This window comes from Canis lupus, chromosome 3 (genome assembly GCF_003254725.2).
Source record: "Canis lupus dingo isolate Sandy chromosome 3, ASM325472v2, whole genome shotgun sequence".
In the NCBI taxonomy this organism is placed as follows: Eukaryota; Metazoa; Chordata; class Mammalia; order Carnivora; family Canidae; genus Canis; species Canis lupus.
In genome coordinates this window covers 73522062-73548610 of record NC_064245.1, presented here as the reverse complement: position 1 = coordinate 73548610, position 26549 = coordinate 73522062, and the positions used below count along the sequence as shown (strand labels likewise).

Here is a 26549-nt window from a genome sequence, read left to right as displayed (position 1 = left end):
AGGTTGGAAACAGCCATATTATAGAGCAATTAATGAGAAAATGGTTGAATTAGATTATGAAATGTTAACTATAGAAGTAGTTGTGTCCGTTATAATGGTATTTGATGTCATGGGACAAATAGATATGATTTGGAGGCTTAGAAATATATAAACATTTTTCCATTAAAGTGAATGGAGTTTGCATTTTTAACTTAGGGGAATTCACTCCCTGAGAGATTTTTCAAGACTCTTATCAAGCAGAGGTAGCCTATGGTGAAAAATTAAAACCACCTGCATAACTATGGTATACCAATACTGTGGAATAGTATGCAACCATTACAAGAAATAAAAAAGAATGTCTTAGTCATTTGGGATTGGTGCAACAAATACAGCATAGACTGGGGGGCTTAAAGAACAAACATTTATTTCTACAGTTCTGGAGACTGAGAAGTCCAAGGTCAAGGTGCTGGCAGACCCAGTGTCTGGTGAAATCTAGTATCCTGGTTTGCAGATGACTGTCTTCTCACTGTATCCTCCTGTGGCAGAGAGCAGAGAAACAGGAAGCAAGCTCTATTGTGTCTCTTCTTATAAGAGCATTAATCTCATTCATGAGGGTTCCCCTCTTATGACCCAATTACCTCCCAAAGTTCCATCTCTCCAAATATCAGTATACTGGGGATTATGCTGAATTTTGGGGAACACAAATATTCAGTCCATGGCAGGATGGAATAGATCTCTGTACTAACAGATCCCCAAGGTGTATTATTGACTGAAAAAAAGAAATTCACAGTATGGTGGTACTTGTATAATATTATCTAAAACAACGCACGCACAGACACACACACAAAGATAGACTACACACAGACACACATCCCTAGAAGAAGATCTAGAAAGATACACATATAACCACCAACAATGCTGTTACCAGGAGTGGGAAGTGTTGTGATAAGGTAGAGGAGAACTTCAGAATTTGGCATAGTAATCAAAGGGAACTCCGTTGTTATTTGTAATAATTGTTTTTACAATGAAAATGTATTAATAGATGACATGTAACAAAATTTTAAAAAATCAAAACAAGAAGCTGGGTGCCTGGGTGGCTTAGTTGGTTAAGCATCTGACTCTCAATTTCAGCTCAAGTCAGGATCTCAGGGTTGTGAGATCAAGCCCCACATGAGGCTCTGTGTTGGGTGTGGAACCTGCTTGAGATCGTCTCTCTCTCCCTCTTCGCCCCCTCCCTCAAGAAAAATCAAAACAAGAAGCAAAAGAAAATTGCTTCTGATTGGGAAGACAAGAAGATAGGGCCCTACCAGTGATTTAAAAAGTAAAAGACAAATTATTTCTCAATAGAAGAGCCAGAAGTGTGAGTGGGGGCATGTTCATGATTTGGATTTCTTCATCATCAATATTTCTATAAGGTTCTCAGACAAGTTTGATGACTATACAAATCTCTTTTGCTTTCTTCAGAGAAGCCCAAACCAGGTATTCCAAAAGCATAGTTTGTAAAGACTGTGATGATGTAAACAGAAAAATTTGTCATTTTCATCTCACTGGAGAAGGACTCTTTCTTTCTTAGCCAGATAGTCTCTGTAATCTTCCTGCTAAATCCAAACAGCTCTGAGATACGTAATGGCAACAGAAGCAATTTCAGAAACTTCTGGAGGGAAACACCACACAAATAAATGAGTCTGTGGTTCAGAGTTATTAGCTTGATGCCCAAATGCATATCATATTTGCAAGAAGCAGTTTACAATCTGCTCTTCTTGACAAATGTAGCACAAGGGGATTTAAATCCCTGCATTTGCAATTTCTGTCTCCCCTCCAAATTTATGGCGAAATCATAGACACGAATAATGTGTCAGGGTTGAATGAACTGAGGTCTCTGCTCTCCTCCTACGGCTCCATTTCACTCAAAGGAGAGTAATAAATGGAAAGCAAAGCAAAGTCTCAGTAGAAAACGAATCTGAGTCCTAATGACCTTCCTGAACTACAAAATGGATTTGCAATTTATTTGGCATTGCCCAAACTATTTGGTGCCTGTAGTGAGGTGTGAAAACATTTTGGCCATTTTGGGCCACAACTGTATGTTTTAAGCATTTCCTCAACGATTCATGAAGGGTCAGAACTACCTTTCCCTGGCAAGGTAAAAATGATTCATCAGTGGTAATGAAAGACTTGTTTCCATCCTGCCCTGTACATTACCTTGATGGAAGGGAGTTGCGAGGAGTGTTGTGATTGATTACTAAGGAGTCTTGTTTGTCCTGCAGCTCCTGGGACCATATATGACCATTTATCTAAGATGTGGATGTTACAAACCAATGCCTGGTATCCCACATCTCTCTTTCTTTTAAAACCACCTGGTCTTTGGCAAGGAACATGAAGACTCACATTTACTTAAGTGAAGTCAGGTGCAAAATAACATGTTTGCTTGCTGACCAGTACCCAGTCTGTCACTTGACTGGTCATCTCCATCAGGATTTGCTGCAATGGCAGTAGTTGGTCAGTCATTGCTAGGTCATTGATACCTAATGAGAATAACACATCAAATGGTCTCAAATTAGTTAGCTTGAAAAATGAAAGGCTAGGAAAGGATTTTTAAAAGCAGGAATAAAGTCCTCCATATTTTGCACACAAATGTTGCCCTTTTGCCTTTTGAAGTAGTCATTTTTTTTTCTTAACCAGAGCTAAAGCTGAAGTAAATCATGAGATAAAGAGAACATTTATTGATGTTCATGAACCTATACTCTTTCTTCAATCACTTATCCATTCATATATCTATCCAGTAGGTCTCAACATAGGGTTCAATTTGAAATTCACTTTGCCTTTCTCCCATCCAAAATTAGGTAAATTAGTTTGAGCCAAGAAATCCAGTAGGTATATCCATGGTTCTACAAACAGCCCACTATGCTAATGACACTCAAATTTCTACCTGGAACCCTAACATCACTCCTAAATTTTAACCGGAATTGTCTTCCTACCAGACACCTGTACATCAGTATTTCGATATCCCACTAAACTTAATCTGAATGTGTCCAAATTGAATCCATCATCTTTCTTTCTCCTCCTACATCCTATGTTGGATACATGGTGTTACTTCTGTCAGAAGCCTAGCTGCCACCCTAGGCTGCTGCTTCTCTTCACCTTCAACATTCATTCAGTTGCCAAGTTCTATCACTTCTCTTTGTATCTTCCGTTATCCCATTGCCTCAGTCTTGTTTCACTTTCTTCTTTTCTGTTCTATGAACTGGTGTAAAAGATATTGAAGGATAGCAGGATATGGCACTCCACTATGTGACTGTGGGGCTTAGGATGTACACCTCAAAATATGGTGCTTCGGTATGTTGATTACTTTGAGCTGTAGGCACTTGAAAAACCGCAAATGCAGGGAAAGGCTTCCTCTGCGCTCCCTTTATCTGCCTAAAATTCCCAAAGAGGAACTTAGTTGTCACAAATCCTTTCCTCTGGAGATTCATCAAACCAGAGGTGGTAAACTCTAACTACAGGAGAGGAGACTAGAAGTGACACCACACCCAGGCAGATTTCATCACAACCCATCATACCTCCCATCTGTTCTTTTCAGGGCGGACTCATCTTTCCTAAAAATCATTTGCTTTCTCCTAAGAGGTCTGTATCTTCCTCCTCTTTCCCTAGTAATGGTGTATAAGCCTGAACTAAGCCACCTCTTTGAGTTACTCATTTTCCCCTGGGTATCACTAATGTTACATGAGGTTACAAGGTAATAAACTTGTTTTTGTTTTTCTCTTGTTATTCTGACTTTTATTACAAGGGTCTCAGCTAAGAACTCAGAAAGGTAGGGGGGAAATTATTTTTCCTCCTCAACACCAACTTGATGTCAACACAGGTCCTAGTACTCCTCCATGGAAGTGGATTGGGACGGACTCTCTGAGAAATCCCTTGACTAAAACCTTCACTGACTAGCCTCAGTATTCTGGAAAATACCCAAACAAATCCTTACACTTTGGTTCTACATTTTCTAGCACTTTCATCAATTCCTTACCAACTCAAGGGTCAAACTCACAGAGATTCTTGCGGACTGTCCCTGGCACCATGCCCCCTCTCATCTCTATGTAGTGGCAATTGAACATATATAACTGCCACCATGCATAGCTGGAGCTCATGAAGGGCCCTCATGGATTGAAGTATTGAACAATACTGATGACATCATAGAACAATGCATTCCAAAATCAGTATAACATCATTAGCACAACTGAAACTGTATTTAATGGAATTTATTTTTGACTGGATTTTAAAAATTTGGCTATAGTATAACCCCAAAGGTGGGATGAAATTCCATAAATCCTCCAGTGTCTCAGTCTTCTCTTACTGCAATGATTCAAAGCTGGTATTTAGGAATAATTTGGGGGGGAAAAAAGGATTTTCCTAAAAAGTGTGTTTAACCATTAATGAGACCCCCCTTCACACACACACACACACACACACACGTGCCTTTTTTAAACTATAGGGACTTTTAGTTAGTTATTGTTCACTGGAACTCTCTAGAAGGTGGATTTAAGGGACAGCTTTTCTCCAGGTTGAATAGGAAAGCCTGGTTCCGGAGCACCAGTGAACAACACCCTGCAATGGTGCTCCTCTGATTGCAATCTGCCTTCCCTCTATTCCAATATCCTTTGCTGTAATAAATCATTCTTTCAGTTGTGCAGTAGCATTTAAGGCCTGCCTGCTTAATCTTTAATTGGGTAAGCAGTTACAAGCTCAAATTATATAGTGTGAAAAATATCACAATAGATCACAGTATTGTTAATTTCTCCTGCAGAACTCTGGCATTCTCAAGTTTAACAAAGGCCATCTCTGTCACATATTAATTACTGTGATGTCCTTGAAATAGAGAATAGCATAGTTATTACTATTTGAAAAGAGAGCATATTTCTGTCTCCTGCATGTCAGCCCCTGTGTGTGTGTGTGTGTGTGTGTGTGTGTGTGTGTGTGTGTTTGAAGAACACATAGATCTTGATGTAGGGCCTCCTTTCCTGTACATCATCACCCAGATGTCTTTATATATGTGTTCCTTCCTGGAAGAGATTGTGTCCCCTCCTCCAGGAAGTCTTCCCTCAGTTCTGTCTTCCTCCTCCATTTAGGTGCCCCTTGTCTGGGTACCATCGCACTCCATTCATTAAGTCCACAAACATTTATTGGGTTATTTCCATATCAGGCATCTGGTTTGGTACTAGGAATTCAAAGACGGATGAAATCAGTTCCTCAAGGACGTAAGCCCCAGCCCAGCTCTTTTCAGGCTGCATTATAACTGTCTGGATTACCTGTCTTGGTTATGGGACAGGTAAAATAAAGAATAGAATAAATAAAGTAGCTGATATATTAACGAGTGGATGAATAACTAAAAGACTGCACTTCAGCAATATGTTAAAAGGGAGCCCATCTAAAGCTTTAATTAAATTTCACTGAAAAAAAACTGCTAATAAAAATTAAGTCTGGGTACTGAGATGGTAGGGAAGGTTCTACACTGCTCAAATATTGTGGTGGGATTAATTAAATGGGAAGGAAAGATGGACTTTCAAACACTGGCTTGTTTGGAGCACAGGTAGGCCAACCTGAGTTGCAGGGCTCATACCACTGGTTCTCAAGAGAGGCAGGATAATGTCCTCTCTCCTTTTCTGACCTCACTCTTGCTCCTCCACCATTATTCATTCCAAATGAGAACATTGTCTAGAATATGGCCTATGTGATTTCTGTCTCTGATGGAATTTCTGGCACTAAAACATGCCATTGAAAAAGATCTTTTTTGCTCACATTAATCTAATTGTTCTGTAAAAAAAGTAACAATTACTGAATAATGGAAAACTTTTCTTCTGGTATTAGTCTGTTATTTAGATAGAATAAAATAGACAAGTTTTTAAAACACTTTTTTTTTCCTACTGAATTTTTCACTCTGAATAAAGAATAAAATAAGAAAAAAAATCTTGCTATGATGTAATTATTAAGCACTGTTGTTTGTTTTGACACAGTGGAACTTTGTTATGCTACATTGTTTAAAAATAAAACCTATATTGTCCGTTTGCCAAAATAGGGAGGGGACTAGAGATGATTTCCTGTCTCTGTGTAGCAAATTTCAAGTCAAAAAATATGTTTTGAACCTAGTGAGTAGAAAGAGACTTTCAGGTACTCAATTCACAGCCTTTCTTCATCAATATTTGGCTGTTTTTGCATTGTCATTATTATCTTCCACCACAGGGGATCTTGAAATGAATGAAAAGATTTTAACTCTTTCAAGTAATCAATGACACAATGATGAAACAATGATTTGTTGAGTTATTTTATGAGTATCTAGAGCCAAAAGCTTCATTCTGTGCAATTCTTCTCACAGTCACCAAATGATTCAGTTCTATGAAGGTACTTTGATACACGGGTAGATAGAAGCATTTGCGGCGTAAGAATACTTGTGGTAGAGTATTGTTTGTAGTGTACCCTCCAAGCATTGTTGAAACACAGAAATTCATGATACAGAACCCCCGTTGGAAGTGTTTACAGAAGGCATTTGTCTGTATTGGACGATATTTTTTTTCCTAAGAAAAATAAACCAATCTTCCCTACATAAAGAGAGAGTCCATGATTATGATGCAACAGAGTAGAGGGTTAAAAGCATGGAGTTTAAACCTAGACTCTCTGGGTTCGATTCTCAACCCTGCCACTTATTTTTTTAAGATTTATTTATTTATTTATTTTTGAAAGAGAGAGAGAGAGAGACAGGAGTGGGAGGGAGAGGAAGGGAGAATGTCAAGCAGACTCAAACTGAGCACGGAGCCCAATGAGGTGCTCCATCCCAGGATCCTGAGCTCAAAAACTGAGCCAAAACAAAGAGTCAGAGGCTTAACAGACTGTACCACCCAGGTTCCCCTCAACTCTGCCACTTAATAGCTGTGTGATCTTGAGTAAGTTACATAACCTCTCTTTGCCTTCATTTTTCCACCTGTAAATTGGGGTGATTGATAATAGTCCTTACCTCCTGCTTCAGTACTGGTATTTAGGGATAATTGGGAAGAAAAAGAAAAGGATTTTCCTGAGAACTATCTTTAATCACTAGTAAACCTTAAAAAAAAAAAAACTTAACTACAAGGACACAGCAAACGTTTTAGGTCGTTACTGTGCATTTTAACTCTCCAAAAGGGGGATGGAAGGTATAGCTGTGAGTGTTATGAGACAAAACCAATTAACCAATCCCTGCTAGGTGCTTATAGTAGTAGCTGGCACATAATTAGTGCTACAGTCCTGCCCCCTTATCCAGGGTTTCACTTTCCTTGGGATCAGTTACTGGTGGTCTGGAGGCAGGTGATCCTCCCAAGGAATCAGCAGAAGGTCAAAAGTAGCCCAACACTACATTGTAAGGCCTAAGTGGTTCTTGTCATTTCATCTTATCAAGGAGGCATTTTCTCATCTCACCCCATTACAAGAAGAAAGGTGAGTGCTGTACGGTAAGATATTTCAAGAGAGAGACCACATTCTCATAACTTTTATTATAGTGTATTGTTATAATTTTTCTCTATGATTAGTTATTGCTGTTAATCTTCTACTGTGCCTAGTTTATAAATTAAACTCGAGGTATGTATGTGTAGGAAAGAACATTGTATACATAGGGCTTGGCACTATCCATGGTTTCAGGCATCCACTGAGGATCTTGGAACATATCCCCCACAGATAAGGGAAGAGTACTTATCATTATTAATCCCCTACCCAACTCCTACCCCAACATTTGGCCCTTTTGGCAGTGATTGCATGAGCTATGACTGCCCTAAAACAACTGGAAAAAAAATACAGCAGATATATTATTTGTTAGTGTGCAAGAAGAAAGGCTCTCTCCAAATACACACAGCTAAAAGTCAGACAGACTTGGAAGTGGTAAGTAATCACTTTGAGAACCTCAGCCCATACATTTCCCTAGAGCGAACCACTTCCTTTCCCAACATTATTTTCATGTAAGAGGAAAATAAACATTTAAAGATAGCTGGGAAGAATCAAGGCTCCATATAAGGATATAAACTGATGCCTGTCCTTACCAGATGCCAAATCCCAGAAAGGACTATCTCTGAAACAAGTTTTTAAACTATACAAAGCAAGTTGTCAGTTGGGGGGGGGGGTGATTTTTAGGCCACTATTTTCTATTAAGCATTGCAGGGAGAAAGAGAGAGAGAGAGAAGAGAGACAGAGAAGGAGGCTGTGGTTTGTACTAAAAAGGAATTAAAATAAAAAGCAGACTCTAGGACCCTGGGCAAAGAAGACCTTGCCTTCATCTCAATTCTGTCACAGATGAAGTCTGTGATGTGAACTTGGGTGAAAGCCTCAGCCTGGGAGACTTCAGTTTCTTCAGCTGTAAAACGAGGGAGTTAACCGGATGATCTCTAAGATTTCCTACAGTTCAGACATCCTGACTTTATGAAATAAAATAGATGTTAGATGTTATATTCAGCAGGCAACAGAAGCCAAGTCTGGAAACTTAAGCAGGAAAAGGATCTTTCTGCAAGGATATTATTGGTAGCTCACAGAATCAAAGGGAAGGCTGGAGAAGCAAGCTCGGAACCAAAGCAGTTGGGTGGGAGTTCGGGGTGTACTGGGGCATCCAAAAGCAGAAATGACTCAACTCTGCTGCTGGAATGAACAAACCCAAGTCTTTTTTTCCACACGTACATCATTACACCCATAAATCCAAGTCCTGACATAGAGGATCAAAGTGGTCTAGCTCTGGCCACATGTCACCCCTTGGCTGATTGACAAGAAACCTTGATTTACTGTCCTGTCAAGACATCATTCCATGGGTGAGAGGTAATTCCCTAAGAGGAAACTGGTATAAGGCTATGAAAGAAAGATAATGCCTACTATGTGGCTCTTCACTATGGATGTTGTGCCTGCTTTTGTAATATTGCACACTGATATCACTCTTCTATGTGCAAAGAGATGGGCTATTTTTACAGCCCATCTGAAAATAAACAGAACTTTGGAGCGAGATTATGATGCCATGACAACTTTGTGGACACCCATCATGAAAGTTTGGGCAACAGCACATACTTGAAGAGTAGCCTTAACATGCTTCAAGGGATTGTTCTCGGGAAAACCAAGCCTGGGTTTTATTTTTAGTCAGTTTCTCTCCTCACATCTCCCTGGAATTGAGGAGACATGTGCACAGAGGCACCTGCCAGTCTTCTGTCTTCCATATTTGCAGAGTCCTGTTTTGATTCTAACTGTCAATTCCTTTCCCCACCTTAAGAACCGGGCAAATCTTGATCCTCCTGAATTTATAACAATGGCCCCATTCCCTCACCATTGGTTGGTGTAAGAGCACATCTATAATCCAATTCTAGATGCTCTGACATGAGGAGAAATCTGGGGAGGCTTCTTTTTTTGGGGGGGCGGGGGGAGGCTTCTTATAAAGGTTTCTTTACTCTTAAAAATGGCATTGTGGATGTGATGGTTGCTGGCACTGTGGTACCACCATCTCATCTCTTCTTGGAACCGTGAGACAAAGCACCTGAAGACAAAAGCGAGCAAGTTGATGAGGGCAGAAAGGAAAGTGGGGGGAAACCTGGTTGTATTTCGGTGGGAGTTCTTGAATTCACCAATTCTGGAAGTGTTCCTTTCAGAATTCCTGTTAGGTAAGACAATACATTTTATCATTTAAGGCATTTTGACTTGGGCCTGTTATTATTTACAAATGAAAATATCTTAACTGATAGCCCGTAAAATGATTTTCTTCCAGTAAATAGCCATGGTAGATCCATATTTCCCTCTGGAACAGCCTTAGCTCTCAGGAAGGAAAATGACTTATCCAGAGGATTTTATGAAGTATATTTTTACCAGGATGTTCTGATTTCCCCCTTCCTAGCTAGGCATGTACACTTCACCTTGTCCTTCAAATCACAGAAACTTCTAGACTCTTTTGCTTTTACTAAAGTACACGATTTCCAGTTCACAGAGGGGTTTTTAATGCACCTTGTGTTGTCATACCTCTAGGTTAATTGATAACATATCCTACTTAGATTTTAAAAATGTAAGAACTTCCTCCCCCTCATTGTCCTAAGATCACCATCCATCAGAATAGCACCAATAGTTAGAGATGGTTATGAAAGATGTAGACAGAAAAGAGAAGTAGAGTAAAAAAGAAACAGAGAAGGAAGCAATCAAAGTCAAATTATGAGAATAAATTGTCAGAAAATTGTGTTCAAGTCTTTATTCTATCATGTTTTACATGAACAGAAAGAAATAAGTTGGGAGAGCAAAAGAGAGAAGGTAGACAGGCAGAAGCTATCTACTGACAGAGGGAGAAAGGAAAACGCAATTCATATGATACTTGTCTTTTGTAAAATTTAGGTTTATTAAATATAGATACAAAAAGTGTATGTATTTTATATACTTCAATCTAGGACGGAAACTACATATTAATCCTGAGACCATAGGCAAATTGGTGAGCTTCTCAGGCTGAGGTTCCTTAGGGACGATGACATCTGTCTCCCGGAGTCATTGGAGGGAAGAAGTGAGACTATAGAGGACATGTGCCTGATATACAGGGGGGTTAATAGTCTCTTATCCAATAAATATGTATTAAGAACCTTCTGTGAACCAAGCATCATACCAGCTGCCAGGGATATTATGGTGAGCAGAATCAGTCTAGAAAGGGCAACAGAATAAATTAGTAACCATGAAAATAAATGTAAATAACAGATATGAAAAGGGCTATGGGGGCTGAGAAAGTGTATCCTTGAAAAATTTGACCTCTTCTAAAAGACCAAGAGAAACCATTTTCAGTGCTGCCTAAACCCACTTTCTTGAAAAGCCTACCCTGCTTACCTCCAACAGGAAATGATTCTACTGGCCTGTGAATTCTCAGCGGGAAGCGTGGAGCCTATAAATGACATTTATCTTACCCTATTGTGTCTAGCATTATAACTAGTAGTATGCATGCCCTGTCTCCTCTACCAGATTTTGGACTCTTTGTAGGCAGACAGCAGGCCATCTACATGTTCGAACGCTTCATAATATCTATTAGAGTCTATTATTTCAATAAATAAGCAAAATTAGCTTCCAGAAAGCTGCCACAATTTAACAGAATTTGAAGCTTAATTTATGCCTTTTGTAAGCCAAGTTCCCATTGATTTTCAAGTCATTTGTCTGAACATAATAGGCAGTGTGCGAGGAAACAATAATTTGGCCTCTCAGAAATTGTATAATATCCATCCTTCATGGAGTGTGATACCCCTAAACTCCTGCTGAATAATGCCAGACCTGAGCCTGACTCACCTATTAATCAAGTTTACAGAGACAATAAAAAGTGAGGCTACTAGAATTCCATTTGCCAAATCTTCAACCCCTAAATGTTATGATTAGAATCTCAGTTTGTGGTCTAGCAAAAAGAAAGAAAGAAAAGAGTACAAGGGAAAACCTCTGTGTGCTGAATCATCCATGCCTGTTAGGTCGCTTAACATTAAATCTGACCCTGAAGTTAAACTCTAGAAATCTGCTCAGAGAAGCAATTGTAACCATATATCGATGCCAACTGATTAAATTCTACCCTAACTCTGGAAAGATATTTTTCTATTTTTCAATGTTAAGAGATGCCCTTTTGTCTATATGTGCTTTTATTGTAATTAATAACTATCATTTTTCTTGACATCAGTAACAGCTATGAAAAATATGACACCAAAAAGAATCAGAGGAAACATTTTGCTATTAGATTTAAATATTCAAGTTTCACTTAGTATTTCATTTAAATTCATTTTATTTTGATATCTTTGATTTTTTTAAAACATCCTCAGTGCTGAAAGGAGGCAAAATTTATAAATCCAAACAAATGTATAAACAAACAACCCAGGCACTGTTAAGTAATTTACCAAATAGAATCCATTTATATAAGAAAACCTATCACATGAGAATCTGCAATGTGGGCTAATGAGAGAAAAGATTTTCTTCCTTGATCCTGGTTTTGGTTCCTTTCAAAATCTAAATCTTGGGTCCATTGTAAGCTGTAGGATGACAGATATGCAAGGACAGTGAGCATTCCCTTGTTGTTTCCATGGGTTTCATCAGCTTGTTTTTCATGACTCATGATGCCTTCCTGGAAAAAAAACTCATTTCTTTGATCTCGTGGGGCAAATGAATGCTCTTGAGCCAGTTTTCATCAACCAGTCAGCATTCCTACTGTTTCCTATTGTGAATTCTCAGCTGAACCCATATATTCACTAGTTAACTCATTCCCAAAGTAAAATTATGAGTATTCTTCAAAAGGATTCAGTCCAAACAGTCCAGAGGAATTCATAAGGATATTCTGAAGATTGAAAGGGAAAAAAGACAAATATTATTTACACAAAGATGAAAAGATTAGTGGATAATAATTTTTAAACCATTTATTAAAACTGTGTCTTATAAGAATACCAAAAACCTTCCCAATATCACTAATTAACATCTCTTTCCAATCCTGTGTTAGGCAATGGAACCTCCATAATAAGCCTAGGAAGACAGTGTGGTTAGTGGTAACAACTCCTCAGCCTAGGACCCAGGAAACCTAGGGTCTCCTTGAGCTTTTGTCACCACAGTATGTTTGGGTTATTTTCCTCTTCTATAGAATGAAAGTGTAAGTGTTCACACAAGTTTCTTTTTTTTTTTTTTTAAGATTTTATTTTTTTATTCATGAGAGACACAGAGAGAGAGGCAGAGACACAGGCAGAGAGAGAGCAGGCCCCATGCAGGGAGCCCGATGTGGGACTCGATCCCAGGACTCCAGGATCACACCTTGGGCCAAAGGCAGACACCAAACCGCTGAGCCACCCAGGGGCCCCCTACACACAAGTTCTTTTAAAGAGACATAAAATTTGGAACTTAATCATGCATTCAACATATACTTATTGGACATCTACTAAATGCTAGGCAGGATTTCCTCAGAATGAGGGGTCTCTCCGTTGTGCTCTGTGAGTTCCCTGTGATACTTCTATCACATTATTGGCATTCTGTTGGAATTGGGATTCCTCAATCTGATTTCCCCACTGACTGCATGTTATTTTGCCAATGAATAGCAGAACTCTGGAAATACAGTAGTTCTCAAAAAGCATTAGGTGAATGAACAAAGAGAATCTCCTCATAGGCAAGGCTAATCATCCCAGAATAAGGACTGGAATGAGAGGTATCAAACATCCTATTTCATTAAAACAACTGTATGATTACATTAGTCTACCTAACGATTTCTGAACCAATAGCAGACTCTGATTCCACTAAGACCTGCTTCTCTCTAAGCCTGAACACAAGTATCTCCTTAGCCCTTAGTTTCCAGTTTGACATATTGAGCCACCTACACTCGATCCCTTTGGTTGCTTCTCTAGATCTGCATTTCATTTTTTGCCACCCTGTTTGGTACCCTGGGAGGCCAATCTATATGAACTGCTTCAGTCCAGCTTCAGTGTCTTCTGGCTCTGGTTGGGTTTGACCAATGGGAAGTACTATCACATGGGGGAAAGAGAACAGGACAGCCAAATTGAAGTATTCTCTCTCTTCAGGGCAATCACAGGCTGTTGTGTCACTTGACTAAAAATCACAGTTCCTAGCAGTAGCCCTCCCCACGTAGTCCATCAGAGAGAGAGAGTGTGTGTGTGTGTGTTTGTGTGTGTGTGTGCCTCTGTCTCTCTGGGTTCCTTGCCACTTTAGTCTTAGGGACAGTGGCAGTGCCCCACTACTACTAGTTTTCAGTGCTGTGCTCTCCTTTTGGATTTTCCCACATCCTGAGTTAATAGACCCTTTATTAAATTCACCTCAAATGATCCAATTTGAGTATACTATTAGTTTCCTGCTAGAATCTTGACTGGTAACTACTCAAGTATCATGAAGAGTAAATAGGGAGATATAGGTATACCACTTCATAAAAAAGAATGAAATCGGGATCCCTGGGTGGCGCAGCGGTTTGGCGCCTGCCTTTGGCCCAGGGCGCGATCCTGGAGACCCGGGATCGAATCCCACATCGGGCTCCCGGTGCTTGGAGCCTGCTTCTCCCTCTGCCTGTGTCTCTGCCTCTCTCTCTCTCTCCGTGTGACTATCATGAATAAATAAATTTAAAAAGAAAAAAATTTTTTTAAAAAAAAGAATGAAATCGTGCCATTTGCAATGATGTGGATGGAATTAGAGAGTATTATGCTAAGTGAAATAAGTCAGAGAAAGACAAATACCATGTGATTTTACTCATGTGGAATTTAAGAAACAGAACAAACAAATATAGGGGGGGAAGAAAAGGGAGAACCAAGAAACAGACTCTTAACATGGTTGCCAGAGGTGAGGTTGGTGGAGGGGTGGGGGTGGATGGTTGAAATAGGTGATGGGGATTAAGGAGGGCAGTTGTGATGAGCACCAGGTGTTGTACATAAGTTTTGAATTACTAAAGTCTACGCCTGAAACTGAAAAAAATAAAAAAGAGTAAACGATGTAGCCTATCGCTACCAAGCACAAGAGAAGGATACTAGTAAATGCTAGTGTCGCCCCTCTTCCTTATAATTTTTATAGCCTCTACAATAGCTATCAATAGTGCCTTAACATAATAGCTACTTAATAAATATTTGTTGAATGAATGAAAAACAATTTCTAAGACACTTCTGACCACAGTCTGGATTCCAGCACCTGAAAATCGGTGCATGTTAATTAGGTCATCAGATGTTATGTCGAGGAAAGTTTTTTTAATTTCAGTAATTGAGGGTCAGTGGGTAGCTCGGCTTATAAATTTGCATTCTCTCTTCTCTCATGTTCTGACTGAAACAACGATTGGCCTGCTAGAATCATCTATAACTCAACCCCGGAAACAGCCAAGGGATGAGCTGACATTTCAGGGGCAGATGCTGTTTAACAGACAAAGATTAGTTTATTCGTACTTCCTAGACCTTGGAAGAAATAGTGATTTTATTTCATGTCATCTAATTCATATAAACTGCTTTTGCAAGTTCATCACTTTTTGTATCCTACACGCAGATAGAAAAGAAGGTTGGGAGGCTGGGGTAAACTGTACCTCCTCAGGTCTTTTCATGTTTTTTTTTTATGTTTTTAATTGGATAAAGGCAAATCATTAAGAAGGCCAAATCATCACTCACCGTGTATATTGATCTTGCGGATGCACCGTGGAAGTAACTTCTAGTTCTGGTATTGGAGGAAGCACTTTCTTGACCTGATTCAAGGGCAGCCTTTGCTTGGTCTCTAGTTTTTAAGAAAGAGAGCTGTTCCAGTCTGTGTTTAGTTAATAGCAATGCAAAAACAGATCCAACATTTTCCAACGTACTAAGAGAATCATGCCCTCCATCTGGCAAGGATACTGGCAGTTTCCCTCACTCACTGAATTTCCTGCCTACAACTGTGATACCTTTTACCCATTTCTCTTAACTCTGTTTTTTTCATTTCTCCTCTCTCCCCACTTCCTGAGTACAAGCCCCGAAGCACTGTTAAAGGAGGAGCAAAGCAGAGAAAACCATTTTTTCCATACAATGCCAAGTAGAAAGAATAGAACTTTAGTATGGAAATTGACTGCAAACATTTCCATCTCTGCATTTCGTTAAAATAGGTCCCTAAGAATTTTTATTAACAACATCTTTGATTTCAGGGACAATTTTACCAAGAAACCAAGTTACAAATCAGATGAATTCTAGTCTGTCCTCCTTTTCAAAGACTATGTGGCATCAAATCCTTCTAATATTATCTGCAGCTGACTTCAAGGTAGGAGATGAAATTTCAGGCCCATGGCATATGGTATCTCTTTCATTCCACTGGGATCTAGGGCCTTGCTTTTCTAGTTTTTATACTGAAACTAGAGTTTTACATAATACATGTGGTTTTTGCTTCACAGATGTCTCTACTTTTTATACAAAGCCATGGACATGAATGGAAATGAGGTGACCTATAATTTAAAGAGAAGTTTGAGTAGCTGCTTCTGAAGAAGACAAATCAAAAAGACTTAAGTGTAATCAAGAATATGATGCTTATCAAAAACGCTTTTAAATTTTAAAGAAATTTCCATATGCATAAAAAAAGAATATCATGTTTCTTATTCATGAAGATGATTAAACACTGGAATAGGTTACCAAAATAGAAATACTGTCAAACCATCTCTTGGAATTATATACTTTAAAAAAAATTTTTTTTGGAATTATTTACTTTTAATTAGAAAAACATTTAATAAGAAAGACTTATTTTGGGGATTTAATTTTCTGAATAAGGGACACATAAACATGATTAAAATTTTACAAACTATAAAGGAATATTCAGCAAAATGTCTCCCTCTTACTCCATTTGCTATAGACAATCACTTTCTACCACACCAGATAATTCTCTTCCTTCTTTCCTTTCTTTGCCACAGGCAACCAAGGCTTTTAGATATGGGGGGATAGATATATAGATAATAGGTAGATAGATTTACACTTTCATATGTACATATATGTTATTTTTGTCTTTATTTACACAGCTGGTAGCATACTATACATATATATGTATATTTAACGGTATGGCTAAGATCTTTCCATAAATGCTTCCTCATTCTTTTTTACAATTTCCTGGTACTCCATAGTATGGATGTATCATCCTGTCTTCAAACACATCCTATTAGATTGTGTCCAGTCTCATACTGCAAACACGCTAGCAATAAACATTGTACTTTTGTCATTTCTGTCATATATAAGCAATCCATGGGAAAAATTCCTAGAAATAGAATTGCTGGCTCAAAGGGCTTGTATATTTGTAACTTTGAAATTACATATCATAGAAGTTGTTACTCATTTTAGCCTGTCGGTTTACCTTAGCCAAGTATGAGAATGCAGAACGCCTATTGCCCCTTGCTACAGAATATATCTAACTTCTGGATTTTTACCAATCTGGTAGATGAAAATGGCATTTCCATGTAACTTTAATTTTCATTGCCACCTGAATGTAAGCTCAACAAAACAGAGATCTTTATTTGGCTCATTGCTGTGTGTCCTACTCCCAGAAGGCCAATATTATTTGGCACATAGTAGACATCAAAAGAAAAGTTTCTTTTGAAAGAATTTATTGTTAATGAGACTGAACAACCTTTCATATATTTAAGAGCCATTTGTAGTTTCTTTTCTGTAAACAGTCCATTTATATCCTTATCCATTTGTCTATTGGGTTATGATCTTCTATCAATTATTAGAACTTCCTTTTTTACCAGGAAAGTTTGCTTATCATATGTGACGAACTGCAAATAATTTTTTCCTAGTGGGTTTTGCTATGTACATTCTTTTTCACATAGTTATATTTATCAGTCTTTTAACTGAATTTTGTGTCATGGATAGGAAGCCCTACTTTGTGATTATAAATTAATTCTACCATTGTTTCTATTACTTTTATGGTTTCATGTTTACATTAAAATTATTGATCCATTTGAAATTTACCCTCATACTAGTGTGAACTCTGGAGTAAGAAAATTTTTTTCCAGGGAACCCTGGGTGGCTCAGCGGTTTAGCACCTGCCTTTGGCCCAGAGCGTGGTCCCAGAGTCCCAGGATCGAGTCCCACATCAGGCTCCCTGCATGGAGCCTGCTTCTCCCTCTGCCTGTGTCTCTGCCTCTCTCTCTCCCTCTCTGCCATAAATAAATAAAATCTTAAAAAAAAAAAAAAGGAAATGTTTTTGGTGGTTATTCAGTTGTCCCAATACCATTCATTCAGTAATCCTTCTCTTTCCTACCAATTAGATATGTGACTCTCATCATTTACTCAAGTCTTAAACTTTCTCATATTTCATTAGATATATATTTTTTAAAGATTTATTTATTTATTTGAGAGAGCAGAAGCAGGAAGGGAAGAGGGAGAGAGAATCTTAAGCAGACTCCATGCTGAGCAGGGGAGCTGGACACAGGGCTCAGCCTCACAACCCTCAGATCACAACCTGAGCCAAAGCCAAGTGTTGGACAGTTAACTGACTGAGCCACCCAGGTGCCCTTCATTAAATATATTTATCTACTTATGTGCCTGTACCATGGTGGAACAGATCCTTCTCTTCTTTAGTCTTCTCTGTCAATTTTTATCTGGCTATTACTGACAGCTTATTTTTCATCAGGATGCTAAAATGACCTTGTTTATGATTTAGGAAGAACTGGCAACTTTACATATTCATCTTTTTATTCAAGAACATGATATACCTTTTTGTTGTTCTTCAAGTCATTTTTATGTCTCTCAGGAGCATTTTTCTGGGTTTCTTCAGAAAGCTCTTACTCATTTCTTTATATTAATTTTATTCCTAGTTATTTTATCTTTTTATGGTTGTTTTAAATGCAGCATATCTTTTAACTAGTTGTTTAAATATATGAATGGTATTGATTTTTTGTATTAATTTCATACCTTGCCCCTTATTGAATTTTACTTTTAAATTTTTCTAGAGAATTCTCTTAAATTTTCCAGTACATAAAGTGATCATTTTACCTTTCCGATTTCTGTCTCTTACCTAATTATGTTGACCAGTACTTCCAGGATGATGGTAGGTAAAGTGGCAACAGTGGACAGTCTTGAAAATTGCTGGCTTTATAGACATGCTTTTAGTGTTTCCCTAATAAATATAATTCTGGGTTTTTGTTTGAGATAGATATATTTTATCATGTTAAGGAAGTACCTGTTTATCTTATTTTTATTGGTTGGGAGTTTTATGAAGGATGGACATTAGAGTTTGTCAAATGCATTTTTAGGATGTAGAAAGATAACCAAACAAATTTTCCCTTAGATCTATTAATGAGTGATGTTAGTAGATATCTCCTAATGGCAAACTGTTCCTATAGTCTTGGAATAAGTAGGAGTGTATATATGTATGTATAGATACATATATATATATTTTTAAACATTTTATTTACTTATTTATGAGAGAGAGAGAGAGAGGCAGAGACACAGGCAGAGGCAGAAGCAGGCTCTCTGCAGGGAGCCTGACGTGGGACTCAATCCCAGGTCTCCAGGATCAGGCCCTGGGCTGAAGGCGGTGCTAAACCACTGAGCCACCCGGGCTGCCCAGATACATATATTTTTTAAACTGTGCTACTACTGGGTTCTTTTGATAATATTTGTTTAGGGTTTTTGCATCTATATACATAAGCAATATTGCTCAATGATTTAATTTTAGGCACAATCTTTCTTAGTTTAAAATATTATTGGGATCCCTGGGTGGCGCAGCGGTTTGGCGCCTGCCTTTGGCCCAGGGCGCGATCCTAGAGACCCGGGATCGAATCCCACGTCGGGCTCCCAGTACATGGAGCCTGCTTGTCCCTCTGCCTGTGTCTCTGCCTCTCTCTCTCTCTGTGTGTGACTATCATAAATAATAAATAGAAAAATTAAAAAAATAAAAATAAAAATAAAAAAAAAATAAAATAAAATATTATTAATGTTTACTTTACAATAGAATTTGGAAGCAGCCTTCTTTTCTATGGCCAATAATAAATACATTGAAAATATCTATTCTCGGGGATCCCTGGGTGGCCCAGCGGTTTGGCGCCTGCCTTTGGCCCAGGACACGATCCTCAAGTCCCGGGATCAAGTCCTGTGTCCGGCTCCTGGCATGGAGCCTGCTCCTCCCTCTGCCTGTGTCTCTGCCTCTCTCTCTCTCTCTCTCTCTCTCTCTCTGTGTCTATCATGAGTAAATAAATAAATAAAATCTTAAAAAAAAAAAAAGAAAGAAAGAAAGAAAGAAAATCTATTCTTTGGTGATTGGTAAAAATTCCCCCATGAACTGCTCTGTTACTTTCTGAGGGGTAACTGACAAATTTTCTATTTCTTCTATGATAATGGTTTTGTCTAGATTTTCTATCTCCTCTGGTATCAGGTTTTGTAAAATTTTCCAGAAAATTATCAATGTTAATTAGAGATGTTAAAAAGTAGCAACTACTCTTTAAGGGGCAGGAATGATGCCTTTTAGGGGCCATTTCAACAGACATTGAGGACCCTTCCATTCCTATGAAAATGCTAAAATAACCACCAAAGCCAGAATTTCTTCTTACACAATATTTAGCCTTCTAAAAAGTGATTGACAAAGCTTTCCTGACTGGCTGGGACAAAGGTGAGAAAATGAGACCGGTTTTTATGTGGACACCAAGCTCTCATCTCCTTGCTCTCTTCCTCACAGACCCATCGCATTTGATTACCTTAGCATCCTTTATTTTTACCTTATTGTCTATAAGGACAACCACATCTATGGGGATAATTCTATAAGCCCTATTTGTCTCACACTGAAAGTTCCTAGGAATCTGTGATTTTTGTCTTTCTAAATCTCACCTTCTCCACAGGTGAGTGTTGTAGGCAGAACTCTAAGACAGCTCCTGAGATTCCCATCCCCTGGCACAATGCCTCTTCTAATTCCTTTCCCTTGAGTGTGTGCAGGACCATGAATGGGATTTCCCTCTTGTGATTTGGTTACATTATATGGCAAAGATGAGATTTTTGCAGGTGTATTTAACACTCCAAATCAGTTGATGTTGAGTTACTGAAAAGGGAGATTATTCTGGGTGTGCCTGACCTCATGGGGTAAAAGCCCTTACAAAAGAGACTGGGCCTAACCTGAAATTGGAGAGGATCTCTTGTGGGGCTCCAGGAAGCAAACTGCCATGCTGTGAACTGTCTATGGAAAGGTCAGTTAGTGGGAGTCTGCAGGTGGCCTCTGGATGCTGAGGTACTTCAGGCAGACAGGTGGTAAGAAGCCAGGGCCCTTAGTATAGAACCTCAAAGAAATGCATCCTGCCAACAATCTAAATGAGATTAGAAGTAGAGCCTCCAGGGGACCCCTGAGTGGCTCAGCGGCTGAGCATCTGCCTTCAGCTCAAGTCATGATCCTGGGGTCCTGGGATCAAATCCCACATCTGGCACCCCATGGGGATCCTGCTTCTCCCTCTGCCTATGTCTCTGCCTCTCTCATGAATAAATAAAATAAAATATAAAATAAAATAAAATAAAATAAAATAAAGTAGAGCCTCCAGATGAGAATAGAGGCCAGCTCTCATCTTTATTTTAGCCTTGTCAGACCCCAAGATCCAGCAAAACTATGGCCAGATTTCTGACCCACAGAAACTGAAATAACAAGAGTGTTATTTTAAGGCTTCAAATTTGTGGTAATTTTTCACACAACAATAGAAAACAAATAAAGTGATCAACGGACCCTTGGCCTGCAAACCACAAGAAGTTGAGTTTAGAATGCAGGTTCTAGAACCCTGTCCCAAATCTACTGAATTATAATCTCTCTTCAAAATGGTCCAAGGGCCTGAAATTTTACAGACATCCAAGTTGATTCTGATACACATTAAGGCTTCAGAATGCAGATAATTGCTTAGGTAATCTTTGACAAAGTATCTTATATACAGAATTTGAGATTTGGAGGCAGTTCTTTCTATGGATAAAATATCAAAAGAACCTATTCATGACATTAAATAATTATCAAAGAAAATTAGCAGAGCTCTTTTGGTTGGAAAGCCAAACTGTTCATCATTTGTGAGTTATTTGGTTTGCTGATGTTGGATAATATGGTGTAACCATAATTTACTATATAAAGCTATTATCTGTCAAAATGGTGGCTAGTCCAAAATAATTTTCTAGTAGTGCATTATATTCTGTTTCTCCTCATATCCAAGGAAATGTAACTTATATGCTAATAGAAAAATTTCTGAAAAATTGATAAAAAGGCAAAAAGGTAGGCCTTCTTCAGAATAGCTAAGATGAGTGGGATATTATTCTGATTCTACACTGGGAAATAGAATTTCTTTCAAATAATATTAATTCACCAGGACTAGTTAAGGCAGCAGAAGCTGTCAGGAATATTTTAAATCTTCACAGAAGTCTATTCATGAATTTGTCAAAGGTCTGAACCAAATACTTCTTTGACTTTTTTTTTCAGGAACCTTGGAAGAGCCTTAAAAATTAAAAAGAACCTTAGTATAAGTTTTGACCTGCCTGAATCTAGTACACAAAATGAATTTCCAGCAGTAGAAACTTGAATTAAAATTCCATGCCTTATATTCTTGAATAAGCCCCTGTCACATTGGCCATGACAATGTCCAGATGGCCCTCTGATATTTCCTTTCTTCTTCTTCTTCTTTTTTTTTTTTTTTTAGATCTCTGTCACTTTTCAAAAGTGCTTTATGTCTATAACATCTGGTATCTAACCTTAATTCACCTTTCCAAAGTAATTTTTGATTCCCACTGAGTAATGGAAACTTGCAAGGTCTTTTCTTCACTTTGCTTCTTGATGATTTTCATGTCAAAGACAAGGCGCATCCCCCATGGTGATGGTACATCTAAAACCTCCTCGTCCTAGCTGGGAATCTCTTGGCTGCTTAGAGAGTTTTGCCCCATCGATCCATCAATTTTTTATATTTGTATTTACAAAACTACTTGTTCAGCTCTACTTGGGTATGAAATTGGAAAGTCGAAATAAAATAACAACCAACAAAACAAGGAGTAGTAGACAGAGCTAGGGATCCAGACTATAATCTTGTGACTTCTATTTCCTGATAGTGAATTTATCCGATTTTGTTGCAACTGCTTATTTGCCTGCCTCCTTGTGTACAAAGACTGTATTTTATGCAACCCATTTTCCCCAAAACCAACCTTGGGGCATGACCCATAACAGGTTAAAAAAAAAAAAAAATGTTGAATGACTGAAAGAATGACACCTAACTTCTTTGAGTTTCATTTTTCTTAATAAAAGTGTGGGGGTCCAAGCAGTACAAGAAGTCAACTCTGAGGTGCCACCTAGGAATTTGGGGATAAGAAAATAAGATTGTCCTCTGAGAGCTGGCCTGTAAAATCAACTCATGATTACACAGAAACATGCAAAGTCGTCTTCAGAAATCACTCCAAACAAAGTTAAAGCCTATTATGTGTTAAAAGTGCTATGTTAAGTGAGCCAGTCAGGCTACCCCTAAAGTTGGGGAGAAGGCCTGTCAAGCTGTGTTGGCAAAGGAATCTACTTTTAAGACCTACCAAACAAGCCTTAGCCGTGATTTGACTTCCCACGTGGTTTTCTCTACGGAGAGAGGACACACGTGTTAGCTGTCTGAAGTGTTTTGGTCCATATTTTCTCTCGATTGTGTTGCTCATTGTGAATTAATGCATTGGCCTTCTGCTCTTATTAACCTGTTTTGTGGGCTGGATCACACAATGGATCTTTTTTGGTAGGCCGCTATTGCAGAAGGCTGAGCCTACAAGCCTGAAGGAAGGCCCTGGACCAAGTAGTCACCTACATGAGGCACTCGTGTTGCCTGGTGGGTGGAGCAGTGAGGCAGTCCCCGCTGGCCTCTCCCCACAGGTTCTCTTTAAAGGTTCAGCAGTGGATACAACACCTGAACTTCCTTGTGACGTCAGCAAAGCTAGTGTGGCTGCCTTGAAGCTACATGGAAGAAACTAAAGGTAAGGGTAATTGAGGTAATTAAGGTGTATTTTGATGTACTTTGAAAAATAGAAAGCACTACCAACTGTAAAACAGAGTATTTTTCAAGCATCATTTTAAGCCCACTCGAGGGGTATTTTTGGAATTGGGTGGGACCGCATAGGTGCTCAGCAGGATGGCTGACCTTGGAAATGGGGACCTTAGCGCTTCCTTCCTCTCCCCGTACTTTGGGAGATTCAGCTATGACTCTGTGGTGCCAATGGCAATAATGTCTACCCTGGTACCCACAAAGTACCGGCTTTCCTTTTAAGAGCTTCCCCAGAAAAGAAGGAACTCACATTAACCCTCCCAGATGACCGTAGTCAAGATGGATGTGGGCATTTTCAGATGGTTTGGTGATTCTTAATCAGTTCTCTAATCTGGCTCCAAAAAACCTTCCAGTCTTATTTCTTCTTACTGCCCCAGGAACCCAAAACTTCAGCGTTGCTATGCATCATTCTGACCTTTTTAGCACATAAAAACCTGGGCACTTTTGTGCAAGCCCAAGATAGCTACTTGCTTTTTAGGGCTAATAGAACCAATTATGGCAGCTTGAAATAGACTTCCATTATTCAAGGAGCCAACTTTCTACTACATTCAAAGCTCCATCTGTTAACAGTGATCCTAAAACCACTCAGCTGTTCCAAATCTGGCCAGTGTGAAAATCAAATGAGGATGGGAAAGTACATGATTGCAAAATTACCTAGAATTAACGACTAAAGAGAACAGACAGCTGCCAATATTCTGAGCTATTGTCTCAACTCCTAGTTCATTCACACTGTGGATATCCTTGGCACTTCAAGGAATGAAGCTGATAAAGTGCCTTTGTCTAGCTCATGCCAGCCCTCACTTCTGATCTCAGTTATAATTTAGGGGGGAAGAGTTTTTGAAGGGTCTTCGTAAGACACCACAGCAGCTGTACTTTCCACATAGTCAATGTAGAACTGTATTTATCTCACACATATTTATTGGTACCTACTCTGTGCCCCCATATGCACTATGCTATGAGCTGGGGATGCAGTGATGAATATTATTAGGTAGAGTTCCTGATCTCAAGGAGCTAGGTGACTCATGGGAACAATATCAATCAAATAACACAAATATATGGATGCCTGGGTGGCTCAGTGGTTGAGCATCTGCCTTTGGCTCAAGGCGTGAACCCTAGGGTCCTGGGTCCCAGGGTCCTGGGATCAAGTCCCACATCAGGCTTCCTACAGGGGCCTGCCTCCCTTTGCCTATGTCTCTGCCTCTCTCTCTCTGTATCTCTCATGAATAAATAAATAAAAGTCTCTTTTAAAATAACACAAATAAAATAACAGTAGTGACAGCCGGCACAGGGAGAGATGTGTGGTGTTATGAGGGTAAGAAGGGGAACTGACCTAGACTCGGAGGCCCAGTATAATTTCTTTGAGGAAGTGTTTGTGGAGCTGAGATCAGAAGTGAGGGCTGGCATGAGCTAGACAAAGGCAGGGTAAGAGGAAGGGAGATCTGCAAGGAGGGGCAAGGGAGGCAGGATGGTCCTGGCGAGGAGAATCTGCGCAAAGATGGAGAAGAGGTTGGTCTGTATATGTTTTATCATCAGGTCTTCCAGACCTTGCACAAAAGGCCATCACATAAAGGCATCCAATGAATGAACAGAATAAATCATTCTATTTGGCCTGTAGATTCTCCACACTTAAGAAATTCTTTCAGCATAAAGAGTCACTCTCCGCAGTCTGCTCTGTTATCAAGCAGATGGCTTCAACCTTTACTGTTTTATGAACCCAAATCTGTACTCTAAGAGTCATAAATATTATAGTTAAGCAAGTAAAAATTAAATTTCCATGTTATTTTGCTTGGTTGTTGGACATCTGGCATGGGTAATTTATCTTCTCCTCTGCTGGAAATCGAAACGGATTTAGTCTTTATTATGCTGGCCGTAAACATGTTGCAAATTATGATTTTACGTTGCCATTAGTTATATTTTGGGGTAATACAAATTATAGGGTCATCCACTTACTTTTGGCATTTAGTAATTCTCTTTCACAGTAAAATTCCATTTTGTTTGCTTCATGGTCCCTAAGAACCCACCCACATTAACTGCAAAAAACATTTCACTAAAGCTGAAGTGTTACTTTGAGGGTGACTCACACTGTCACACACAAGCTCCCACAACCTTATACAGCATAGGGAAAAATGTTTCATCTCAGTTTCCAATGTTAAATGTAAAAGAACAAGGTGAGTTTTGATCTGTGACTTGAACCAGCAGGGGTAAACTCCCCAGTGCACCAAAGCCGGTAAGTGCTGTGCCGAAAAGCCCGCTGGACAAAACTGAGTTTGAACCCTGACTGTGCCAGGAACTGGCTGTGGGTCAGTTACTAAAACTCTCTTAGTTCCAGTTTTTCTCATCAGGAAAAAAGTAAGATTCTTGTGAAATAAAATGTGGTCTATGAAAGTTGCTTAGTGAATGTTTATAGTTTAACCAGATTTCCCTTCTCCTAAGGCCACAGGGTAGGTGGAGGGGTGGGGGTGGGGGGCATAGAATCTCCTTAACCTTGACATCAGCTCTGTGAAAGCGGAGACCGTGCTGGGCTGTGCCACTGTATCATCAGTGCTTAGCGTAATGCCTGGCCCTTAGTGTCCAACAGATTTTGGTTGAATAGTTGAAGGTGAAGAATTTCAAGTTTTAAAGATTTCACCATTTTCAGTGGACATAGAGTGGAGAGATGAAGTGAGCCCCTTCACCAACCCATGCAGCAAGTCTGTGGAGGCTCTAATCCTAGAAACCTGGTGTCGTAGAAACTTAGTTATTGGCAATCCAACAATGGGGACATCTCTGGGGTGCTCTCAAAGATGCAGGAAGCCAGAGGGGCAGATAGTCCTTCTCCCTGCTTCCTGGCACCCAGAGTACCAATCCATGGCCTGCACTCAGTCAGGGCTTACAATCCTGGACAGTGATGCAAAGCTGAATGATCAAAGGATAGGTCTGGAAGCTCCGAGGGAATGTCTAGTGGTGGTGATACCAACAGAGAGGCATTCTCACAGGACCATTCCCATCATGACTTTCATTGTACTTTTGGCTGCCTGTCCTCCCTTAGCTCCTGTTCATCTTCAATCTCTGAATGCCTAACATTCCCGTTGTTTCTATGGGTTACCTGCTGGTATTCCAACACGTTTCCTTTCTGCCAAGC

The 26549-nt window shown here is 39.2% G+C and overlaps 1 protein-coding gene and 1 long non-coding RNA gene across 2 annotated transcripts in view; both read right to left on the bottom strand.

Annotated features, from left to right (window-relative positions):
• Positions 1 to 380: 380 nt before the first annotated feature.
• LOC112653314 (uncharacterized) lies at positions 381 to 4141 on the bottom strand. The gene is made up of 3 exons (XR_003132072.2): positions 4016 to 4141; positions 2365 to 2501; positions 381 to 515 (listed from the first exon to the last, which is right to left on the bottom strand). It is a non-coding gene; the product is annotated as an uncharacterized LOC112653314 (long non-coding RNA).
• Positions 4142 to 11716: 7575 nt separating this feature from the next.
• TMEM156 (transmembrane protein 156) overlaps positions 11717 to 26549 on the bottom strand; it is a 46340-nt gene continuing 31507 nt past the window's right edge. The window contains exons 6-7 of the mRNA XM_025437921.3: positions 15075 to 15177; positions 11717 to 12280 (exon numbers count right to left, since the gene is read on the bottom strand). Coding sequence (XP_025293706.1) covers positions 12268 to 12280; positions 15075 to 15177 — 116 coding nt within the window. The 3' untranslated portion in view covers positions 11717 to 12267. The remainder of the gene's footprint in view (positions 12281 to 15074; positions 15178 to 26549) is intronic.